The 22,574-nt window shown below is 33.6% G+C and overlaps 1 protein-coding gene across 3 annotated transcripts in view; it reads left to right on the top strand.

The window, feature by feature from the left end:
- The window catches only part of LOC126746992 (broad-complex core protein isoforms 1/2/3/4/5), a 117,230-nt gene extending 94,997 nt beyond the window's left edge, over positions 1 to 22,233 (top strand). For 2 of the 3 annotated variants that reach the window (XM_050455456.1, XM_050455457.1), the window contains exon 9: positions 11,016 to 22,233. In XM_050455456.1, the coding sequence (XP_050311413.1) occupies positions 11,016 to 11,335 (320 nt within the window). In that variant the 3' untranslated portion in view covers positions 11,336 to 22,233. Of the gene's footprint in view, positions 1 to 3,749; positions 4,011 to 11,015 lie in introns of all 3 variants that reach the window. The other variant, XM_050455460.1, reaches the window with a different exon arrangement.
- Positions 22,234 to 22,574: the final 341 nt, after the last annotated feature.

Genomic DNA, 22,574 nt, shown 5'->3' on the forward strand with positions numbered 1-22,574 from the left:
ACTTCTGCGTGCATAGGATTTTTAAATTTTAGGAATAGGTTTGTAACGCAACTTAAAACTGAGAAAATTAAAGCAATGATGCCATATCGTGCTAAAAATCTTCGAACCAAAAAAATTCTTTCTGCGACGTTGCCTAGAATTCTCTAATTTTTTTCTCGTTAAATCTCGCGAGTGTGTAAAAAGTGTCAATCTGAATTGTTCTGGAAAGAATAAGAATATTTAAGCAGTGATGTCATTCTTGCAAGAAATCCTAAAATTAGGATATAAATTAATTCGTAATGCAACGTTGCTTGAAATTTTCTGATATTTTTCTTAAGGGTTAAATAAAGTTTGTATTGTTGTGACAAATTCATAATTCATTCCTTATAAGTAACTCATTAAGGGTTTATTATCTGGCAAAGGCGCAATTTTGATCAAAATTGAGATTTTCCGATTTTTATACGATTAAATCTGGTAAAAGCACAATTAAAAAAGTTGTAAATTTCAATTCTTCAACTCATACGATGATGCCAAATCTCGCAAAAAAATCGTAAAATTCAGAAAAATAAATTAGAAAAGCGACGTTGCCGATTCGCCTGGAAAAGTTTTCGTATTTCAAAAATTAATTTGTATTGCGACGTTACTATCGTACGTGCACATTTCGTTGTGTAAAAATTTTGAAATTTCAAGAATAAATTTGTGAAGCATCGTTGCCAATGTGCGTAAAATTTTCTGATTTTTATACGAGTAAATCTGGCAAAAACGCAATTAAAAAAAGTTGTAAATTTCAATTCTTCAACTCATACGATGATGCCAAATCTCGCAAAAAAAATCGTAAAATTCAGAAAAATAAATTAGAAAAGCGACGTTGCCGATTCGCCTGGAAAAGTTTTCGTATTTCAAAAATAAATTTGTATTGCGACGTTACTAACATGCGTGCATATTTCGTCGTGTAAAAATTTTGAAATTTCAAGAACAAATTTGTAATGCATCGTTGCCAACATGGGTAAAATTTTCCGATTTTTATATGAGTAAATGTGGCAAAAGCGCAATTAAAAAAAGTTGTAAATTTAAATTCGTCAACTCATACGATGATGCCAAATCTCGCAAAAAAATCGTAAAATTCAGAAAAATAAATTAGAATAACGACGTTGCCGATTCGCCTGGAAAAGTTTTCGTATTACAAAAATAAATTTATATTGCGACTTTGCTAACGTGCATTCACATTTCGTCGTGTAAAAAATTTTGAGATGTCAAGAATAAATTCATAATGCAGCGTTGCCAACATGCGTGCAAAAGCAATTTTTTACGATAAAAATTGCAATTTTTAAAGTGTCTCTAACTGATCAATTATGCCATATTATTCTTCAAAAAATCTTGAAATTCAAAAAAATGTATTTGGTAAGCGTCGTTGCCAAGATGCATGGAAAAAATTTAAAATTTCAAAAATAAATTTATATTGCGACGTTGTCCGCGTGCAAAAAATTTTCAAATTTGAAGAATAAATTCATAATGCGATGTTGCCAACATCCTTGAAATTTTCCGGCTTTTACATGATTAAATCTGACAAAAGCATAATTTATTTTACGACAAAATGGTTAAATTTTAAGGTAATGATGCCTTGGAATTTAACCATTTTTTTAATTTCAAAAAACTTTAAAATTAAAAAAAATTTATTTCGAAAGCGACGTTGCCGATTTTCCTGAAAGAATTTTCAAATTGAGAAAAAAAATTGAATTGCGACAGGGGATTTCAGTTTGGAATTTCGGGAATAAATTCCTAATGGGACGTAACAAATGAGAAACAAATGTAAAAAAGCAGCAAGAGTCAAGCATAGATGCCAAATCGCACCGAAAATCCGCAAAAAAATTATACATTCGGATCGCGATGTTGCCAACATTGTTATAATGTTGCCATAATGTTGCCTGGAATATTTTTGATTTTTTTCCGTTAAATCTAACGAGAGAAAGCATTAGAAAAAGCTAGCCTAAGCGTAGATGCCAGATCGTATCGAAAATCCTTGGAATTTTTGACAAATTTGGAATGCGACGTTGCCAATATGCCAGTAAAAAGCAATGATGAACATTTAAGCAATGGTGCCATATTATGCGAGAAGTCTTTGAACTAATTGAAAAAAAATTCATAATACGATTTTGCCTGGAATTTTCTGAAATTCTGGTTATGGTTAATCTGGCAGAGCCGCAATTATCTAAGTATAAAGAATTAGGAAAATCTAAGCGTAGATGTCATATAGTGCATCCATGCTTCTAAAGGTAGTTAAATGAAAAAAAATCATGTTGCCTGGAATTTCTTGACTTTTCTGGAAACCGACTTTTCTTCGAATTGTCTGGAAAGAATGAGAAAATTCAAGCAGTGATGCCATTTCAGCCAATAATCCTTGAACTAATAGAAAAACTTAATGCGACGTTGCCTAGATTTTCGTGATAATTTTCTTACGGTTAAATCTGGGAAAGTCGTAATTATTTACAATACAAGCAGAGATGCTAAATCGTGCGAAAAATCTTGAAATTTAAAAAAATTAATTTGTTATGCGACGTTGCCAATATGCCTGAAATTTTTAATTTTTTTTCATTTATAGTTCAAAATATTTACGAATACGACTTTAATAATTAAATTAATTTTGCAACGTTGCTTATATGCCAAGAATTTACTGATTCTGGCCAGTCTATCTTAATGACTTTAAGTAATCGGGACTGATGCAGCGATGCCATGCCGTACAAAAACTCTTAAATTATTAAACAATTAGACAATAGTTTATTTTGAAAATTAGGTGTAAATATACTAGTAACCTCTTGGTAACTTTCGCTAGTTCCAAAATTCAGTCCTGTGTAGTGACAATTTCCTTTTTTTTAGTGTTTTGCACTTTAAGCATGCGTCGATGTTGTTTGAATTGCAATATTTTATTATATTTTATGTAACTGTTGTATAACCTTTATTTATGTTTAAATATATTTTTACAATTGCAACGAGCTTGGGTTTTATTTTTTAACGCTTACTAGTGCCTTTATTTGTGCCCGTTTTGTGTGAAAACCTTTTCAAACAGAAAAAAGAGGTTTGTACGCAAAAAAACACTAAATTTCCCTTAATGTGCGTGAACTTTGTATGCTTGTCTGTTTCATTTTCTTAAATAAAGGAGCCATTTATATATTTTGTTTTATATAAATGGCTCTCAACACGGCGAGTGTTGCCACCACAACCTAAATGATTAATAAAATCGAGAAGTCGCCAGCCATTTTTTCAAACCGCACACTCAAAAAAAAATTCCATGGTTGCCAAATTTACATCCGCTTTTATTTGTACAAGTGTTAGTTTATGCCAGGGTTGCCATCTAACCAATATTATTAAGTTAAATGTATAGTTCGGTGGCAACTTTTGCTATATAAAGGTTAAGGGAAAACACCGACATATCCTTAGGACGTCCAAAGTACATGCGCACCTTCTTGGGAATGCCTCTTACTTGGTAATTTCTGAGTTCGTTCTTACGCTTCGTCCCACCAGAAGAGTCCAATCAAAAAAAAAAAAAAAGTGGCGACTCAACTGGCGCGAGTGTGTGGTCAGCAATATGGCTTAGCGGCATAACTTCCCGAAAAGAGTTTTCTTTTTTTTTTAAATTAAAAAAAAAACTGGTGGCGACACTCGCGAAAGTACCAGACCAGGAGAGCCTATTTTTGACCGCTCTACTCAAAAAAAAAAAAAAAAATTGGTCCAGAATAGACGCTCTAGAACGAACGAAGTGTTTACTTTTGCAGGGGTATCGCCCAAGAAGGTGTTCACGTGTCAGCTCTGCGGTAAAGTGCTGTGCTCAAAAGCCTCCTTGAAGCGACATATCGCTGACAAACACGCCGAGCGACAAGAAGAGTACCGGTGCGTGATTTGCGAGCGGGTCTATTGCTCGAGAAATTCGTTGATGACGCATATCTACACGTATCACAAGTCGAGACCTGGGGATATCGACATTAAGTTTTTTTAGCCAGAGCAAGTCGCTTTGCCGTCCACGACAGACTTTACAGGTATAACCAATGGTTTCGATTATATTTCAAATAAATTTATCGTCGCTATTAAACGTGCAGCAGTTAAAAGTCTATTGATCGGTCCTGGTTAATTGTTTTTCAGACCCCGATCAATTTTTTGAAGAACTCTGATATACGTGTTTAATATTTTCAAATAATAATAATAATAATAATATCCTTTATTTGCCAACAAAATCGAATACAGGACAAAGCAACGTCATACAAAGGAGGATCTAGCTCCCATAGGATACATTAATTTTTCTTATCTGGAATTGGAGCTGCAAAAATGGAGCTGCCCCCCTTTTGCTGCAAGGTCCTCAATTCCTGGAAGAGATTAAAAATAACTGAAAAGACTTAAAAATTAAAAATATTTAAAGGGGCAGGATGAAAATTATTGAAATTCCAGGAATGAAAAATCATGTCCGTGAAAGGTAGAAAAAATATACCGAACGCGCAGTAAAATGCCTGAAGGAGATAGAAAACAATTCCAAAAGCCTGAAAGATTTATATCAGATACCTGAAAAGAGTAAAAAATTATCTAAAATATGTGGAATTTATCTGGAAACTTAAAAATAACGATTGATTTTATTTCAGGCTTTTGGAGTAATTTTATATTATGTTCCAGGCAATAAATAAGTTAGTCCATTTGTACTATCTTGAAAAATAATAAACCTGGAAGAGATAAAAGTGACTGTAAAGGCCTAGAATAACCTAAAAAATATTTAAAGGCATGCAACAAGGCTCTAACTCTCTTAATTTTTATTTTATAGGGATAGAATTTTTTTTAAGTGACCTCTTTTCAATTTTTTGAACGCCATAAATATTTTCGAAAAAACGCTAAAATAGGTGTTTACCCTGATACAAATTTTCAAGGGTCTAACTGTTTTTGAATTATGAGCATGTAATAATAACAGTAATAATAATAAAATATTGATTTACCAGTAAATTCCATTTTTTCACTATAGGAAAAAAACTACCACACTTTTTATTTGTTCACAAAGAAAAAATGCAAAAAGGAAGTTTAAAGCAACTTTAAAAAAATATGTTTAATCTCCTGATGAACTAAATTAACTAAAAAAAAATTGATTAAATATACAAAAAATTGCTACATTAGCATCCAAACCTTTCACTAAGTAACAATTCTATAATATCAAAATTTGCCCAAATTTAATACCTTTCACGAATTATTTTATGAGTGTTGATTCAAACCTAAATCTAAATACTATATTAACCTAGAGTGCGACAAAAACAAAATCATAACAAAATGCAATGCCCCATGGATGCAAAGATTGTCAGCTAAAGTTTATCGCAGTAATGCTAACTGCCTTATTATTAGAATTAAGGGTATATGAATATAATTTAAAAGAAAAACGCCAATTATTAAGATTTTTCTTTCAGCGCCCTGTATATTTGCATACATTATATCGATACCAATATTCTAATAGGATGTATCCCACAAAACCCAAATTTTTCAGGAGGAGGAAAAAACCGTATATTTATTTAAGTATTTAGGAAAAAAATGTTTTTTTTTAATACCTTTTTTCTATTATTTGTTTTAGATTATGAGGTTTTTTTCACTAATTTTTTAAATTGGCGCCAATAAGTGGGTTAGTCCAAGGTAATTTCTTTTTGTCTTTGTGGTAAAATTGCATACGGGTCGTCGTATTTAGTTTTATACAAGATTTCCCCCGAAGGTAAATATTTTAGACATCTTTAGTCTGCCACCTTTAACGGCCTGTTTAATTTTCCTGGGCGAATTGAGTTATATCTCATCAAGTTCTGGTTGTCAAAATTAAGAAAGTACGAGTGGTCTAAATATTCAACTTCTAAAGGCATTAGGTTTTTTCTGGCATCTTTTATAATATTAATGTAGTCTGTAGGTAGAAAAATATATTTTCCCTTCAATCGTCTTGCAATAAGGCTATGAGAAGAGTCACACTCCATTTGAGTGTGACCCTTCTCAAGAAATTTTTGTTCAATCTCAATATTAAATTTGGTTGCAAGAAAGGACAATGCATTGGACAGAACGACATTTTTATTTTGATAACCGCAACTGTCCGAGTATAAAATAATAGGTTTTTTGTCTGCCTCCAAAGCTGATGTCAGATGTTTCGTGATGCAGGTTACAAAAACTGAACACCTTCGTTCCCCTTCTGTTTCATTCCACAGGAAATTTTTCATTCATGGCTTGACAAGTTGTAGATGGTAAAATTGTGTATATGCAATTTTGTTTTATAGTACAAGGAGCTTGCTTCTAATTGAGGACATAATTTGACGGCCTTTACCTCCATTGTAAAGCAGTAAATGGACTGATCTTGTGCTTTCTTCTTATCGAAGTCTTTTTCCTTGAAGAAAATATGATTCTGATAAACATTTTCGTCAATCTGATTCATTTTGTATCCACAGCATAAACCGCACTGATCCTTTCTAGGCTTAAACAATGCAAGATTCATTTCGTCAAACTCTTTTAGAAAAGTACTCATTGACAAGGGCAGCACATCTTCGTTTAGAAATTTGTTTTTATAAAGTTGAAATATGTCAGTTTTTGATTTAAAATCTTCTAGATATAACTTGTTTGACTCTTTACGGCAGTAGTGACTTTTAATTTTAGGCAAACTATCTAAAAATAGGTGCAACTGTTCTAGCTTTTTATTTTGTTCAACTGAATGTACTGATGTATTTTTTTATTAGTCTTATTTTTGTTTATGTCCTCCTGATTATTTTGTGTTCCAAACACTGATCCCTCATTAACCCAGTGCCTAACCATTCGTTCTTTTATACCTAGCGTACCAAGAAATGTTTGCTGCTATGAGCTAATTATTTAAAAAGCAAATATTGTTACTATCATTTTATAGTATAAATAAATTTAAATGCGTTAAGAAAATAATAGATATTACAATGTAACCTACCTTCGACATTTTGAAAATATAGACACTTAAGATACTCTTTTTAATTGTAATAATGCAACAAAGTATATACTATCAACACTCACTTAGTAAAACCATAGAGCGACTGTGGTATACGACCTATTAGAAAAAAATCAGCTGTTTTATTTACGACATATTAGAAAAGGCGCCTAACAAATATTTCTAGTTAAATGATTTTTACGATGTATTAGAATTCGAAGGAACACAGTGAATTGAAACCATTTTTGTAAAAAACGTAAAATCGGAAATTTGTGGGATACGTCTTATTAGAATATTGGTATTGATATTCAGGGTGTCCCAACTCTATTTAAACACGATTTTTCCACCTCTGTATGGTATGAAAAAAAAGCTAAGATAAAAGTGTTCGAAAATACTAATTTTGTTGACAGTATTGGTAAATGTACAGAGTGTCTCAAGAACAAAGTTTAAATTGTCAAGTAAGTTTTTTAAAATGGAACGTCCTGTATATTTTACGAAATTTTTACTCTTTATTTAATTCTACATTAGGAATGTATAATACACTATGTATTAAATATTGTTGGTTTTCGAGATATGTTACTCTAGCGTAACATGTGGCTTCAACAAGATGATGGCCCACCTCTTAACTCGCAAATGGTGGCCAGCCCGGTCACCTGACTGAACACCGCTAGATTTCCTCTTGTGGGGATATTTAAAGGGACAAGTTTACACTGAAGAGCTAAGAAATTTAGAGGATGTAAAAAACAAAATTATAGGTGCTTTTAGAGCAATTCCAGAAGACGTAATAAGAGGCGCCTGTACCACTAAGCTAATAAAAAGGGTACGAACTTTGTCAAACCAAGACCGGTCACCAGTTTAAACATTCACAATAAGTTTTTTAAAATTATTCTAGTTTTATAATCGTCTTTGACTGTTTGAGTAGTAGATTAAATAATATCATCATTATAAAAAAGGCCAAATTTTATTTTAATTATTATTTCCAAAACTATTGATTTTAGTAACTTACTTTCAATTACAAAGTTTTATGATTTTCTGTGCTCTACAAAACTTGACCTTTAATTTTTTTTTTATGACGTTTGATATATTGGGAAAGGCTATCAACTTCTTTTTTTTTTAATACGGACCTGCATTTTTTATAACTTATTTTATAAGCATTTTTTATTCCCTTTAAAATAATGTATTTCATTTAAACGGTTTCCCAACGTTTCGACATATTAATAACCGCCATCAGGATTTTTGCCTTAATGCGAGCCTATTTTTTTTTATTGTAAATTAATTTCTTAATAATACAGTAAAAAGTTTATCTTTTTGGTTGTTATTTATAAACGCTAAAATAATATTAATAATAATTCCATTTTAGACACAGAATGTTTTGGTTTTTGAAATAACGTTTAATATAGTGTACAATTGTTTAGCTGTCATCATTTTATTTATTCAATAATCATCTGCTAAATAACATTATTGGTACTAAATGTTAAACATCAATATTAAAAGGAGGTATTTAAAAAAAATAAATATTACAACAATGATCTGACTAACTTGATAAATCTGGTTCGTAAAAAAACCCCATATGGAAAAATTAATAGGTGTTATATCAGGCGGTCTTGCGGGCCAATTCAGAGGACCGTTATTATCCAATCCAACAAATTGAAGGAACTCGTCCATTTTCTCAAAGAGACCTACGTAACTAGAGAAAAAATAAAAACTGTAAGTCTTAGTCTCAAAATATCTATCAATATATCAAGAATAATCAACATATATCTCAAAATAATTATTTTGAGACTGAGTTTTTATTTTTTCTCCAATCCAACAAATATTAACATGAATGATTAACATGAACAACTGGCGCAAAAGCTTAATGACTTCTGTCAAAAACATTATTTTTGTTTGGTAATCATGACAACTTCAAAGACTTCAATTACTGTCACAGCCAACTAAATTGAACGGATAATATCAATAAGTATCATAGTTTAAAACTACAGTTTTTAACATATTTATATCCGGGTTCATCAGGTTTAACACAAATAACCACTAGTATAATAAGCTTAAGCTTTTAATTAATTAAATTTTAAATCATGAGGATTCTAAACATTTAAAAGTATCTAAGTTTTTAGAAATTAAAAAAGTCAGATCCGCACTAAGGAAAAATTTCTGATGATGGTTCTTAATACGTTGAAACGTCTCTAAAAACAATAGTTTTGGAAATAATAATTAAAATAAAATTTGGCGTTTTTTATAAATCAGCCTCTAATTCACGAACTAATAAACATTTTGCAACGCTGTTAAAGGATTTAGAATAAGTTGAGGCATCTTTTTCTAATTTAACCGCCCTCGTATCTCCTATAGTTTCGGAAATAGCAGTAGTCATACATAGCAAATAGGACACCCTGTATAGTGTATTATACAGCAATGAAGAGTAAAAATTTGCTAAAATATGCAGGGCGTTCCATTTAAAAAAACTTACTTGACAATGAAAACTTTCTGTTTTTGAAGGTGGTAGACAATGGTACAGTGAAAACATCTTGTCGAACTTGCATTGTCTTATTTATTTAATGTAACACGACGTTTCGGTTGGTAAGTATCTCCAACCGTTATCAAGTGTAAACTGACAGCAAACTACTATTCTATAGGCTTATATACTAGATGTGTGCAGCGATGTGGAAAGGAAAGTCATCCGTGAAAAGAGTTGGGGGGAGGACACGCCTCTCTCTAGATCCTACACTGTCCTGAGAGTAGAGGCTTCCAGATGTTGGGTATATCGACGCTTGGCTGGGTGAAGATCCCCTGATTCTGTGAAATGAAAGCTGCCTCTACGAACTTCCTCTTCCGCCAGTGCTGTTCCTTGTGCAGAATCTTGGCTTCTGACCAATGGATATTGTGTCCATTATGCCACGCGTGCTCTGCTATTCCGGATTTGGAAACCTCTCCTCTTTGGGTCCAGCTGCGATGTTCCTTCGCTCTGACTTCTAGGGGGCGCTTCGTTTCACCTATGTATGAGTCACCGCACTCACATGGGATCCGGTAGACGCAATTTTTGGTATCCAACAGGCCATCTGGTTTGGTCTTTGATACCACGCTTCTGATAGTGGTGCTAGATCTAAAGGCAGTTCTAATATTGTACTTGCTGGCAATGCGTCGGATTTGTTCCGATGTACCCCTAATGTGGTATGGGTAGAAGTCTGGTTGTCGTGGTGGCCTCGTCTCTGATTTGATTTGGACGCGTCCTTTGGATGGTCCTACTTATTAGCTTCTTTGGATATCCATTCTGTTGTAGGTCTTTGTAGATGGTATCCACTTCAGTCTTGAGATCCTCGTCGCTTCTACAGATGGTTCGAGCTCTATTGTAGAACGAACGATAGAATAGAACGAATAGAATCTACGAACTTCAGTTTATAGAAAACCAACACACACGGGCCAGTATCTTCACTATGAGTCCAACCATCCTGCAACCACCTAAGTAGGCATCATAAGATCACTCGCTGTCAGTTTACACTTGATAACGGTTGGAGATACTTACCAACCAAAACGTCGTGTTACATTAAATAAATAAGACAATGCAAGTTCGACAAGATGTTTTCAATGAAAACTTTGTTTTTGAGACACTCTGTACATGTATCAATACTGTCACCAAAATTAGAATTTCCAAACAAACACTTTCTATCTTAACTTTTTTTTAATATCATTTACAGCGGCAAAAAAAATCATGTGTAAATAGAGTTGGGACACTCAGGCCCCTGTATATCTATGGGGTGACTGTTTTTCTCAATTAATCACACAATAGCGTCAAATATGTCAATTTCGATGAAGCTGCTGCACGTTTAAAAGCCTCAATAGGGTGACCAAATAAAAGGTAAGTAAATTACCTAAATAATTTTCTAAAATATTTGGGCACCAAAATTAAAAAAAAAACATCCTTTTCCACCAAACACCCTAAAAGAGAAAAAAAAGCTTTATGTATTGCTCCCTCCCCCGTTAGCCAGCTACAATGTTGCCAAACGTACTGTGCCGCTTGCCGCCCGCTTGCCTTATGACGTGACATGCATGTCCCCCACAGAACCCCCCGCCACCAATCAACAACATTCATCATCACTACTTATAGGACCGATGAGAATGCCGCCCCCGACCAGCGGCGGCATCAACGAGCCCCAAGAGTGTCCGTACTGTAGGCGCACCTTCAGCTGCTACTACAGCCTTAAGCGGCACTTCCAAGACAAACACGAACAGTCGGACACGCTGTACGTGTGCGAGTTCTGTCACCGACGGTACCGCACCAAGAACTCGTTGACCACCCACAAGAGTCTACAGCACCGGGGCTCCAGCGGGATGCTGAAGCGGCTGTTGAAGACCACCGCGATCAAGAGCGTGTTGGGGGTGGCGGCCAGCGTTAGTCCGCCCCACGGCGGCCAGAGGCCGCAGTAAGGTTTGAGGTTGTTTGATATGTTCGCGATTTTTTTTTCTCTCTTCTTGGTTTTACGTTTCAAATTTTTGGCGGGGTTTTTTTTTCTTTCGGCTGAAATGACATTGTTTTAAGGAAGGGAGTCTGGCAACATCGGTTGTTTTATGTCAGTGTTGTCGGATGTCATAAGAGTTATCGCATGCGCTGTTTTAATCATCGTAAGTTTTTATTGAAGAAGTCCATTTTGGAAATGGAGTAAATGGATGCTAATATTGTTTTAGGAGTTATGGATTTCGATGAGATCACTCATCATCATTGGAATCTAAAATATGTTTATAATCAAAATCGTACAAGGTTTAAAAAGTCATTACAAAGGTGAAATGCACAATACAGTCTTGTACTAGAACTACAAATTAATTTAAAAGAACTTGATTGTTTAAAAACAATTAAAAGCATAAATATTAAAATTGCGCAGAAGGTGATGGCATCTAATAATTATTAACCATTGATCCAGGCCAAATGTCATTTAAAATATATTGCGAAAGGTTGAAAAATGTTGAAGCTGGAGATAAACAGACCATAATATGAATCACTTATTTGAGAAACCCCACATGTTCAAAAATCAAGATTTTAAGAAAAACTGCTTTAATTAACTTAAAAATCTAAAAAAGCAAGTGTCCCAAAATAAAGTATGGGTACTTGCTGTAAAGTTTTTAGCAAAAATGAAAACCAAAATCTTATGGTCTTGTGAGAAAAAAATTAAAATGGCCGTGGACATGTGGGGTTTCTAGAATAAACATACAACTTTTTTTGAAAACGAGTTTATGAAGTCGAAATAATATCAAATACAATACAAAATAATAGAAAAACTCTGTCAATCTTCATTAACATTGTCATCGTCACCACCAACAGTTGGCCATTCAAATATTTGCCGATAAAGGTTTTCAATTTCTTCGCCTTTTCCTTCTATAAACCTCTCAAACTTTTTGATATTCAACATTTTTTTTGCACTGATTGGGATTTTTGTATTAGGGGGGTATGCAACGACTGCTGGAACAGTTCTGACAACGGTAAATGTTCCTAACCTAAATTTATGCTCTACAAGGCCATCAATAAAGTTTGGGGCAGTCACGACGCCTTTTTCGGGTTCACCTTGGCAAAATCCCTGTCACATGGCATGTAGGAATGTCCTCTTATGGGAAAATACTGGTTCACACTTTGAAATCGTCCGAGGTCTGTAAGGCCTAAGCACATCCTAACAACTGAATGGTTTTTATTCTGGCCACCGTATCCGTCAGAAAAAATATGGAAATGTTCAATGTTTGGTGGAAATTCACTATTTATAAAATCCATAATAAAGGAACAAACCTCATTTGGTCCTTTTTTGCCTATACCTTCATGGTATACATAAAACATTGTTTTTCCAGACTGAAGGTCGTGGATATTAACACTTAGAGACAAGCTAAAACGTTCCTTGAATATCTTGCGATAAAAGCTGTACTTCACAGATGATTCGGGATATTTGTTGATAAATAACTCATGCATTTTTTTGATGTCCAATTTTTCACTAAGATAGTGATAGTGTCGACTGCCATAATGTGATTTTTTTTAAGGGAAATATACGAATATGTTCCTCTAATTACCTGACCACCCCTCCAGGTTTTGCATTTCCTGGGGTACTTTTACCTCGTCTATTGTTAGGTGATTTTCCCAATGATAATAAACAAGTGTCGAACATGGTCTACGGTGACGCCACGGATACTAACAAAAGATTTGCAAGGTTTTGCAAACACTAAACTTTCCTGAACTAGAAGACACCGTATTTATATGATTTGCTTTTTGGTATTGCATTACTAATACTCTAGGTCGTTTTCTTGAAATTTCTGAACACTCGATTGAAGTCTGCAAATATGCATCTTGTTCATTTTTCGTTTTAATGCCGATCTCCTTTGGGAATTTTATGGAAACAGCGTTATCTACATCTAAAAGCGAAAAACATAGTAAAATGAAACTTAAATCGACAAAAATAAAATTATTTATCTTACTGGCATGGTTTACCTATTGCCCGCTCCTTTACTTTAATGCCTCTGTAATTCAGATATTCTTTGCTTTCACTTCATTTTTATAAATAACTTGTTTAAATCCCTTTTTGCGTTTTTTAGGAATAACTTCCACAGAAACATCCTCCTCGGATGACGACATTGTCAAAACTAAATATAAATAAACGCAGTACGCAAGGCATGCTATTTGCCACGTAGGCGTTTATTTGAGAAACACCACGGGCCGGGACTTTCAAATTAATTTTTTCAAATAAATACATATTTTAAAGTAGCGCTGAAAGCGTTATATGGGTTGGACATGTGTGATTTCTCTGTAAAATATGCGTCTATTATAGAAGACATTACGTTTGGCGATACAAACGTCTAGAGGACGCCACTTACAGCATTTTTTTGGTAATTCAAATTAAAATTTTTATTATCCAAAATTGACACAATACAGTGTATGGAATTCGTCTATGTTCAAAGAAGCTAAAGTTTCAACCATTACATAGCTAAATCTACACTATCACTAAACCTAGTTTACACACTCAAAAACATGATTGAGCCACAAACTTAATAAATATACCTGGACTGCTAATGCATATGGCCACCATACCCAAAAATGACCACTGTCTGGTGGCCGCCATTTTTATAGTGGTTGTGTCCTTTTGGAGTTGGTCACTCTGAACATTTCTAGTGTTGCCAACAAAAAATATATAAATAACGGTAATGAAGTTGACGACACTAACGTTTGACGTGTGACCTGTCACGAACTAAATTAATTTTTTTCATTGTCATTGTTTTTAAACCATCATTGGGATTCTAAAATCACGACTCGACACGATCACTCGATATGACTTCTAAATAACATTCTCAATTGTGAGTATAGCGGATTGCCTAGTTTTTGGCGATTTTTAAACGACGCTTGGGTATATCGTCTGCAACAGGCGATGTAGCTTTCTCCTTATTTAATATCTGGATATTGTATCACCGTCCTTAATTAAACGTATTTGGTTCACTGCTTCTCAAAACCGAATTATTGTGAATTGTCTGTCTGTGTTGTTTATGATAGAATAATATATAGAGTTGTTTATTTTTACTAATATAAACCCTTGCTAATTACAAACCCTCATAAAATTATCTGAGAATTAATTTATTTTATAAATTTTAATGAAATTCTTGAGGTATAAGAAAAATCACAGATCTAACGCAACTATCTTAAGTTCTTTAAAATCACTGCTGGGGACGAAAAAAAGATGTTCTGACAACACTGGAGCGGGTATTAAAGTTTATTCACTACTCAATGACAATTGATAGACTAGACATGGTTGCCGGCTCTATTTTAAATCAGTCTTATCGAGAAATTTCTTTAATCAAAATCAACAGATTTTTACGTTTTTTGTTTAGCATTGTTGCCGCTTCGTTTTTTTTAAGAAAGTGACAGGCAAGAACCAGCGTTGCCTTCGTTTATTTTTTGAGAACTACTGGTGAGAAAACTAAGACGAATAATGAATACATGGTTCGATATAGGGTAGAGTGCGCACTTAAGGTTTAATCAGGTAAAAAATCCAAACGAATTGCGTTGAGAATATATATTTTTTTATTTATGACTGGTGATACTTAAACAACAAAATGAGGTATAATTCGCAAACTAAACATCAGTACTTCCACAGAAAAAATTAAACTTAAAAAAAGTGATTTTGCGCACTCTTATAAACCTGCTTTTTAAGAGTACGCATTTAGTATTGTAAGAGTACGCACGCAATTTTATGAACATAGGTCACATGTATAAGAACCAGAACCCTCGTAGGCACTGCAATTTTTATGCCACCATTCAGCACACAATATGCACTCAATCCAGTCTTCTGTAACAGGTACTTTAAATGTTTTGTTGCACCCTGGACAGCTCCACATTTTCTTATGAGGCGGTGATTTTGGCTTCTTCAAAACAGCTTTTCCATTTTTCGGTGTATTCTTTGCTCTCTGAGGTTCACAGCGCATTTTATTTTGAAACTCCCTTCCGAAAGCTCTTGTGGTGGTGGTAGGTTATCGCCCATATCTAGTTTGACTATGGGTTTCGGTTTTTTTTTTCTCTTTTTCTTCAATTAGTTGGTCCTTATATGGGGAGCTGGTGATAATTTCCGACTTTTTGCTTCTGCGACTTGTTGACCTGAACGTAATTGATTTGGGTAATGGAGAAATTGTTGTTAATTTAACATAAGTTGATGATGTTCCAGAACTGTTCGATAAATCAAATGTTTTGGTTTCTGGCGCTACAGCAACTGTTTGTTCCAAAGTTGAAATGATTGCAGATGTATTGGAAACCAGCTCTGTAGGCTGAGGTTAATTTTTCTTAGTAGTGGAACTCTCAAGAACAACAGTTGGACTGTCAAGAACTTTGGAAGCATTTTCAGAGGCTAATTCAGAGATTTGATAAGGTTGAATATTGATTTTAGATGTTGAGTTATCAGCGACTTCTAATTGAATGTATGGCGCTTCTACTTGCGTAGCTACTGTAGCTGTAGCAGAATTTTCTCGTTCTGTGACTAAAGTGGCCATGCAGTCAGCTTCGGTAAATATATCATCATTAAAGGGACATATCCCTGTCACTTTAAAACCTTCAATCGCATTCGTTAAAGTAGCAGCTTTAAAATATGCAGGTGCAAATATTGAAGCAATTTGGTAGACCGTAATTACCCGCCCTGGATGGTTCGTCAACCATTTTTCACACTCGTTGGAATAAAACTTTTTTAACGGGCTAAAAAAACATCGGTCAAGTGGCTGCATACGGTGGCTACTATGAGGAGGAAGTGTTAATGCGATAATGTTATATGCGAAAAAAATCAACTGCTGCAATAGAACAATAGAAGTGTGGTTATCCATTGTCATTAGTACTGGTTGTTCCTTTGTTGGCTTAGCATGATCTCGAAAATGTGTGGCATAATCAACAAACAAATCCTGATTGATCAAACTACTATCAGATACCATTCCAATTGAAGATGGCGGAGCTCCGTCCAAAAGTTCTGCCTTCATTCTTTTACGTGGATATATAAATGCGGGAGGAATAAATTGTCCACTAGCACTAATTGCACATACAACAGTAACATTGGTTCCCCGTTCTGCGCTTGATATTTCATTGACACACCTTTTTCCTTTTGTAAAGAAAACTTTAGGGGGTTTGTTTGGGACAGTTAAAAATCCCGATTCGTCCATATTGTAAATTGCATGTGGCGGAAAAACGGCGAGAGGTTTTTATAAAACCGCTCACACTGTGGTTTATTAAACCCAACAGCCCTGGCGACGCTTGTAGCGGTGGGTTGCCTTAATGTAACATCTTTGTGCCGTTTTAAAAATCCACGCAGCCAGCCCTTGCCTGCCATTTTTGAAGTTATATTAAAACGATGTTTTAATTTGATTTTTCAGCGAACTCAAATGCTAGACTTCTTAGAGCTCTAGAAGTTAACCCGTAAAACATGTTGTCTATTGTTTTAATATAATTACACAACTCTTCTTCCATTTCTGCTGTTAAAGTAATGTCGAATCTTTCTGGTTTTGTAGCTACAGTTGTCCTTTTTAGCCTTTTTCTTAACGTGCTTTCCGCCATTCCTAAGGATTTTGCCACGCTTCTCTTACTTTCTCCATTTTCAAGCCTCTGTCTTGCTGCCTCCATAACCGCCGGTGAGCATAAAGCACGTTGAGAACTTCGTTTTCTGCCAGACATGCTGAAAAACAAGAAAAAATACGTTTAATCCGTTAGAACAAAAAAACTGGTTTGTAAGAGTGCGCGCGTACTCTTACAATATTAATGATTGCGCACTCTTACAAAACGAGCGTGTTTTAAAAAGCGTCAGTACTGCCTCCATCTTGGTTCGAAATTGTAAACAACGGTATGATTTACACGATTCTTCAAGGTTTATTGTAAGCATGACAAAATATGACCGCGAAATTCTTGAAAACTACAGTTGTGTACAATATCCAAAATGTCAAAATATAATAACAAAACAGATAAAATTCCTTAAACTTACTTAATAACGTTATTATGGCTATTCATTTGCTTAAAATGCACAAGAAACATGCAGATACTCCTCTTAATCAGTACGAACTAACACCTTGTTGTTGTCGACAACGTGCTCCAAAAATCGACGAGTGCGTACTCTTATTGACTGCGCACTCTTAGACCACTGTACCATAAGCATAATTTTATATCTATGAAATCAATGACAAATGACAGGTAAAACATTATTGCCAATTCTATCGTAAACGCGTTTTCTCGCCAAGGTGTTTTTGACAAAAGTAACAGATTGTTTGAGAAAATTAATGGAAGAGAAAAACAATATTTTGGCAACGCTGGAACTGTTATGTAAGTTTATCCAGATTTGTCAAAATTAATGACAAGTAAAGTATAAGGCGCTGTTGGCAATAGTTTAGTTTAAAACTAAAATTTCACACACTCAAATTCACATCAAGTATAATTAAAGTTTTTTTTTTGCTGGTGAAAGAATTAAATTCAGTTGTGGAAACAATAGATCGAAAGCATAATCGTCAAGACGTTTGGGTGATCTGACAAAACCAATGACAAGTGACAAATAAGACACGATTGCCACATCTACTCAATATTAGTTCTATTAATATTCATTTTATTAATATAAAACGGAAAGGATGTTCTAACAACACTGGAACACTAACTGTTCTAACAACACTATTTTAAGTTAGTTTTGGCAAGCCTGGAACAGTTATGTAAGTTTATCCGTTAATTTGACGTCAAGATCTCTCGAAATTAATAACAAGTGAAATATAAGGCGTTGTTAGAAACTCTACCAAGAAATTCCTGTGCAAGCACTGTATCGTTAAAAATGTAACTTTAGCAACCAATTCTTATCAATAACCGATTTAAAGTTTTTTTGCTCATGAGAGAATTAAATATTGCAATTCAGTTGTGGCAACACTGGATCGAAAACGTAAACGTCAAAACATTCAGGTGATTTGTCACAGCCAATGACAAGTGACAGATAAGACTCTGTTGCCACTTCTATGTAATATTAGTTCTGTCGAAATATTTTTTTTAATAAAATAGGAAGTTTTCTAAACGGTAAAAAATATTCTTGCAACACTGGAACAGGTATAAAAGTTTATTCACTACTTCAATAAAAATTGAAAGAAAAGCCATGGTTGCCAGCTCTATTTTAAATCAAAATGTCATTTCAACGAACCCGCCAATATATATTTAAAAAAAAAATCATACAAATCACACAGTCACTGCCTTAAAAGTGACGGCCTAGCCTCCACGAAAGTACAAACTAAAAATAGTTAAAAAAAAATGAAAAAGAAACTTATTGTAGTTTTATAAGAGTATCTCCTTGGTATCGTTATAAAAAAAAATCATATATTTATATAACGTAACGATTGTCAAAATTTTGATGGAGGTTTATACAAAATAAAAAGGAAAAATGTTATATTACGACATATCTTAACCATATCATAACGTTCTCACGGTATCCTTAGGCATAATTATCACAATATTTATCACAAAAGCTGACAGACTATCACGATCATTATCCCTTTCTGTGTTTCTGTGATGTTTATGAAATTGTTAATAAAAGAAAAAAATAATAATAAATTCTTCGTCGTGGCCAAAAAAAAAAAAAAATTGTTAAGGTATATAGGCAAAGTGCTCATTGTAATATGTCTTTTTAGCATCGGTAAGCGTATAGGTGTACAAGCCCTACATTAAAAATGTACGGCTTTAGTTGGTAAACATTATTTGTAAATCTTACTTAACGAAAGAAAATGTTAAATTATGTATGTTTTAATTGTTAATTTTTAAGGAGGACTCCCTCTTGTGTCTGTGAGTGTCTCACTAAAATGGGTATTTTCCGGTTATAAAAGTGGGGCGTGCTGGATATTTTCGATTTTTTCCTACAAAAAAAAACTGGATAATCCAATCCAGGATTACCATTAGGCAATGGTTTATTTTGTATGGTCTTCCAGGTATTTAAAGTAAATTTTTTTTAAAAATATATTAATTGCAGTGTTTCAATTGAAATAAAGACGTTAGTGGGCAGTTTTGAAGAAAATAGAGGCTTACTTCGTTATTTTAAATGGAACACTACATATTATTACAATGTTAGATTCTATAAAAAATGCCATATTATTTTGATTGTACTGGTCAATTTTTAAATTTCATTCAAAATTGTGAGTTACGCCTTGTTCATATTTAATGGCGCTAAAATTGAAAATATCCATCAGGACCGACTGAAAATATTCTGAACAAACCTACATATCTTCCCAGGGTTAAATATAATAATTATCAATTTTTTTGTATATAGGATAAACATGTGCCAATTTTTAATTATTATTAATAATAAACAATTTTAATTATTAATTACGTTTAAAAACAAACAAACAATAATTAATTTTAAGTCTCTGAATGCCAAACGAATGGGTTTTTTCGGCGCTTGGGCGCACCGGAAATGAATTGAAAAAAAAATTAGTTTGGGCGCGGTAAGATGTTTCGTTTTTTTTATTTTAGGCAAAATTTTAAGCGCCCAAACGTCGATTGTGATTTTGTTTTTTTTTATTTATTTATTTTATTTATTTAAATCGCTGTGATTGTTTATTAGGTTTAACGGGTTTCCGGTGCGGCCGTCGCCACTTTATTATTAATTTAGTCTCGAGGAAAATTACTGATGCAAGGCCAAATATTACAAAAAAAAAATTCAGAATTTTTTTTTTGTACGTTTGGTTTGATCTGAACAATTATAGGCACGCTTATTTGTATTAAGCATACATTTTTGACGACTGTATCTTTAGTGCTGTGACTTTTATTACTATTTAAAAAAAAAATAATATTTTTTGTTTGGGAAAAAGCAACGTCTGACTAGGTTAAAAGAAAGGAAAAGAAAAAAATTTGGTTTAATTTATTTTAATTTTGTGATATGGCCCTACCAAAGACGCCCTTTTCGGTTTTATTTTTTTGAATTTTTTTTGTTTATTTTTGCGTATTCACGAGACGTACTTCGAAACAAGTGTGCCATCGATTGGAAATAATTCACAGGTCTACAAACGTTTTGTTGTAATAAAGCCGGGAGTCATTTCCAAAATATTTTTTAACGTAGAATCCAGTCTGAGGTAATGTAACTGCAAAATTGCTTGTTTTAACAACATTTGAGGTTATGCGTATGATGCAAATATATTTATGTGACCAAATTTAATTTTAAAAATTATTATTGGAAAGTCGGGAAATCAACATTTCAGTATTTTTTATACAAAAGAAAGAAATCTGGCAAAACATTAATGAACGAGGATATGTGCAGTTTTAAAGAAAATAGAAGGTAACTTCGTAATTACAACTTGTATATTATTAAATTTTCGGATTCTACATAAAAATGCAAGAAATTCGATGGGTCGCATGCCATAGGTACATTGGTTGAATTGTTTTCAAAATATAAGCAGTTCAAGTTTAGAAAAAAAAAATTTACCGTTTATATCTTGGAAACGGCTTAACAAAAGTATGACTATTAGGTAATTGGATAAGGCGCAATTTGAAACGATGATGTAGCTGAATATGGCGAGTTTTGATTCGTTTTGTAATACAGACCGGCTAGGTATTAGCACAAGGAATAATAAAATACATTTACCACGATTTTTACGAAAAATGGATAAGACGAGTTTTGATATGGAACGCATCATATAGCGGGTGACACAGAAAACAGAGAACACTTAATAACTTTTTTACTGTTTAAAGATAAACAAATGAAATTTGGTACATCGATAGAATAGTAATTATAAGAGCATCTTTTGACATATTCTATTGTTTTCCATCACTTCCAGTTTAACAGGAAGAGACACTTACGCAATGCTGCAGAGTGCGATATTTTGGATTTATTCTCGCATTAGCAAGCTCAGCACTATCTATTCCAAATTCTAATTTTAACTCGTGAAAATTGACAGACTCAGTCAATCTCAACCCATCACTAAAATATGATTCAAAACGTGATCTAACGTCATCTCTGGGACTAAAAAAAGAAGCTACCTCTGCAGTCAGCTTTTTCTCGTTATCTGTCTTTTCGGAAACTTTGTGCTCTTTTGAGGGATTCATTGGGATTGGCGGTACTGCCGTTTCCAAAAGTTGCATGGTAAGATTTTCTTTGAAAGTCGTTATTGAAATTTTTTTCTCGATAACCCTTTGTGGACGGCAGTGCAACTTTCAGATAAGAGCACAGATCGTTGTCATCTATACCATGACAACCATCCCGCTCGTTCGGTAATTACCGCCGATTCTCCGTACAGCTCGGAGGCTAATTTGCATCGAATATATTTTATGGGACTTGATAGGTTTATTTATTGTTATTTGTTATTCTAATTGCCTTACAATATTAAAATTTAGCGAAAGTATAAAAGATATATTGAGTAAAATAAAAAAATAAAGTTTTAGTAAATATTTGTAATATATCATGTAATAAATGGCAGCAAATTTCTTTTTTTATCGGAGAGCTTTTTAATATACTTTTAGAACATTTTTTTTTATCAAGAAAGTTAAAAATAAAACGCATTTTATAGTTTATAGGAAAGCATGATATTTATTCTAAAAAAAAACAAAAAAGAACACGTATTTATCTGTAATTTTCCTCGGTGTGATATTTCTCAAAGCACTCCCCGGGATGCAAAGCAGGGTGGTCTTGACATGTTTTGCAATAATAGGTAGTAGTTTTTCGGCCACCTTTTTTTGATCGATCACTGCAAACTTTGCAATCGGAATTATTTTTTCTTGCATAAATGGCATGGAACCTATTATTTAGACGAGAAATATCCTCGGCACCATAAGCTGATCGACGTCTGGATGTATTTCTGTAGTTTCCAACTAATTGAATAACTAATTTTTTCCTGAAATTCCTCGAACGAAGTTGCTGATTATTTGTTGCTATTTTTTGTAATATAAAGGCATTATTTATCGACACATCTAATAACCAGAAAAATACTTTTCGCCACCATTTACTTGTTTTTCGCAAAAATTGGTAGCTTGCTGCATAATGATCAGCAACGTCAACCCCTCCCATAAATTTGTTATACTCATATATAACTGTAGGTTTTTCTATGACTTCTTCAATCCAACGCCCTTCAGCGGTCTTCGTTCGCCTGGTTATATTTTGTACTGAGTTGTCATATACACTAGATAACATAAGAACAACTCTTTAATCTTTCCATGCCAGTACTGATATAGAAT

Source organism: Anthonomus grandis, chromosome 18 (assembly GCF_022605725.1).
Source record: "Anthonomus grandis grandis chromosome 18, icAntGran1.3, whole genome shotgun sequence".
Classification (NCBI taxonomy): Eukaryota; Metazoa; Arthropoda; class Insecta; order Coleoptera; family Curculionidae; genus Anthonomus; species Anthonomus grandis.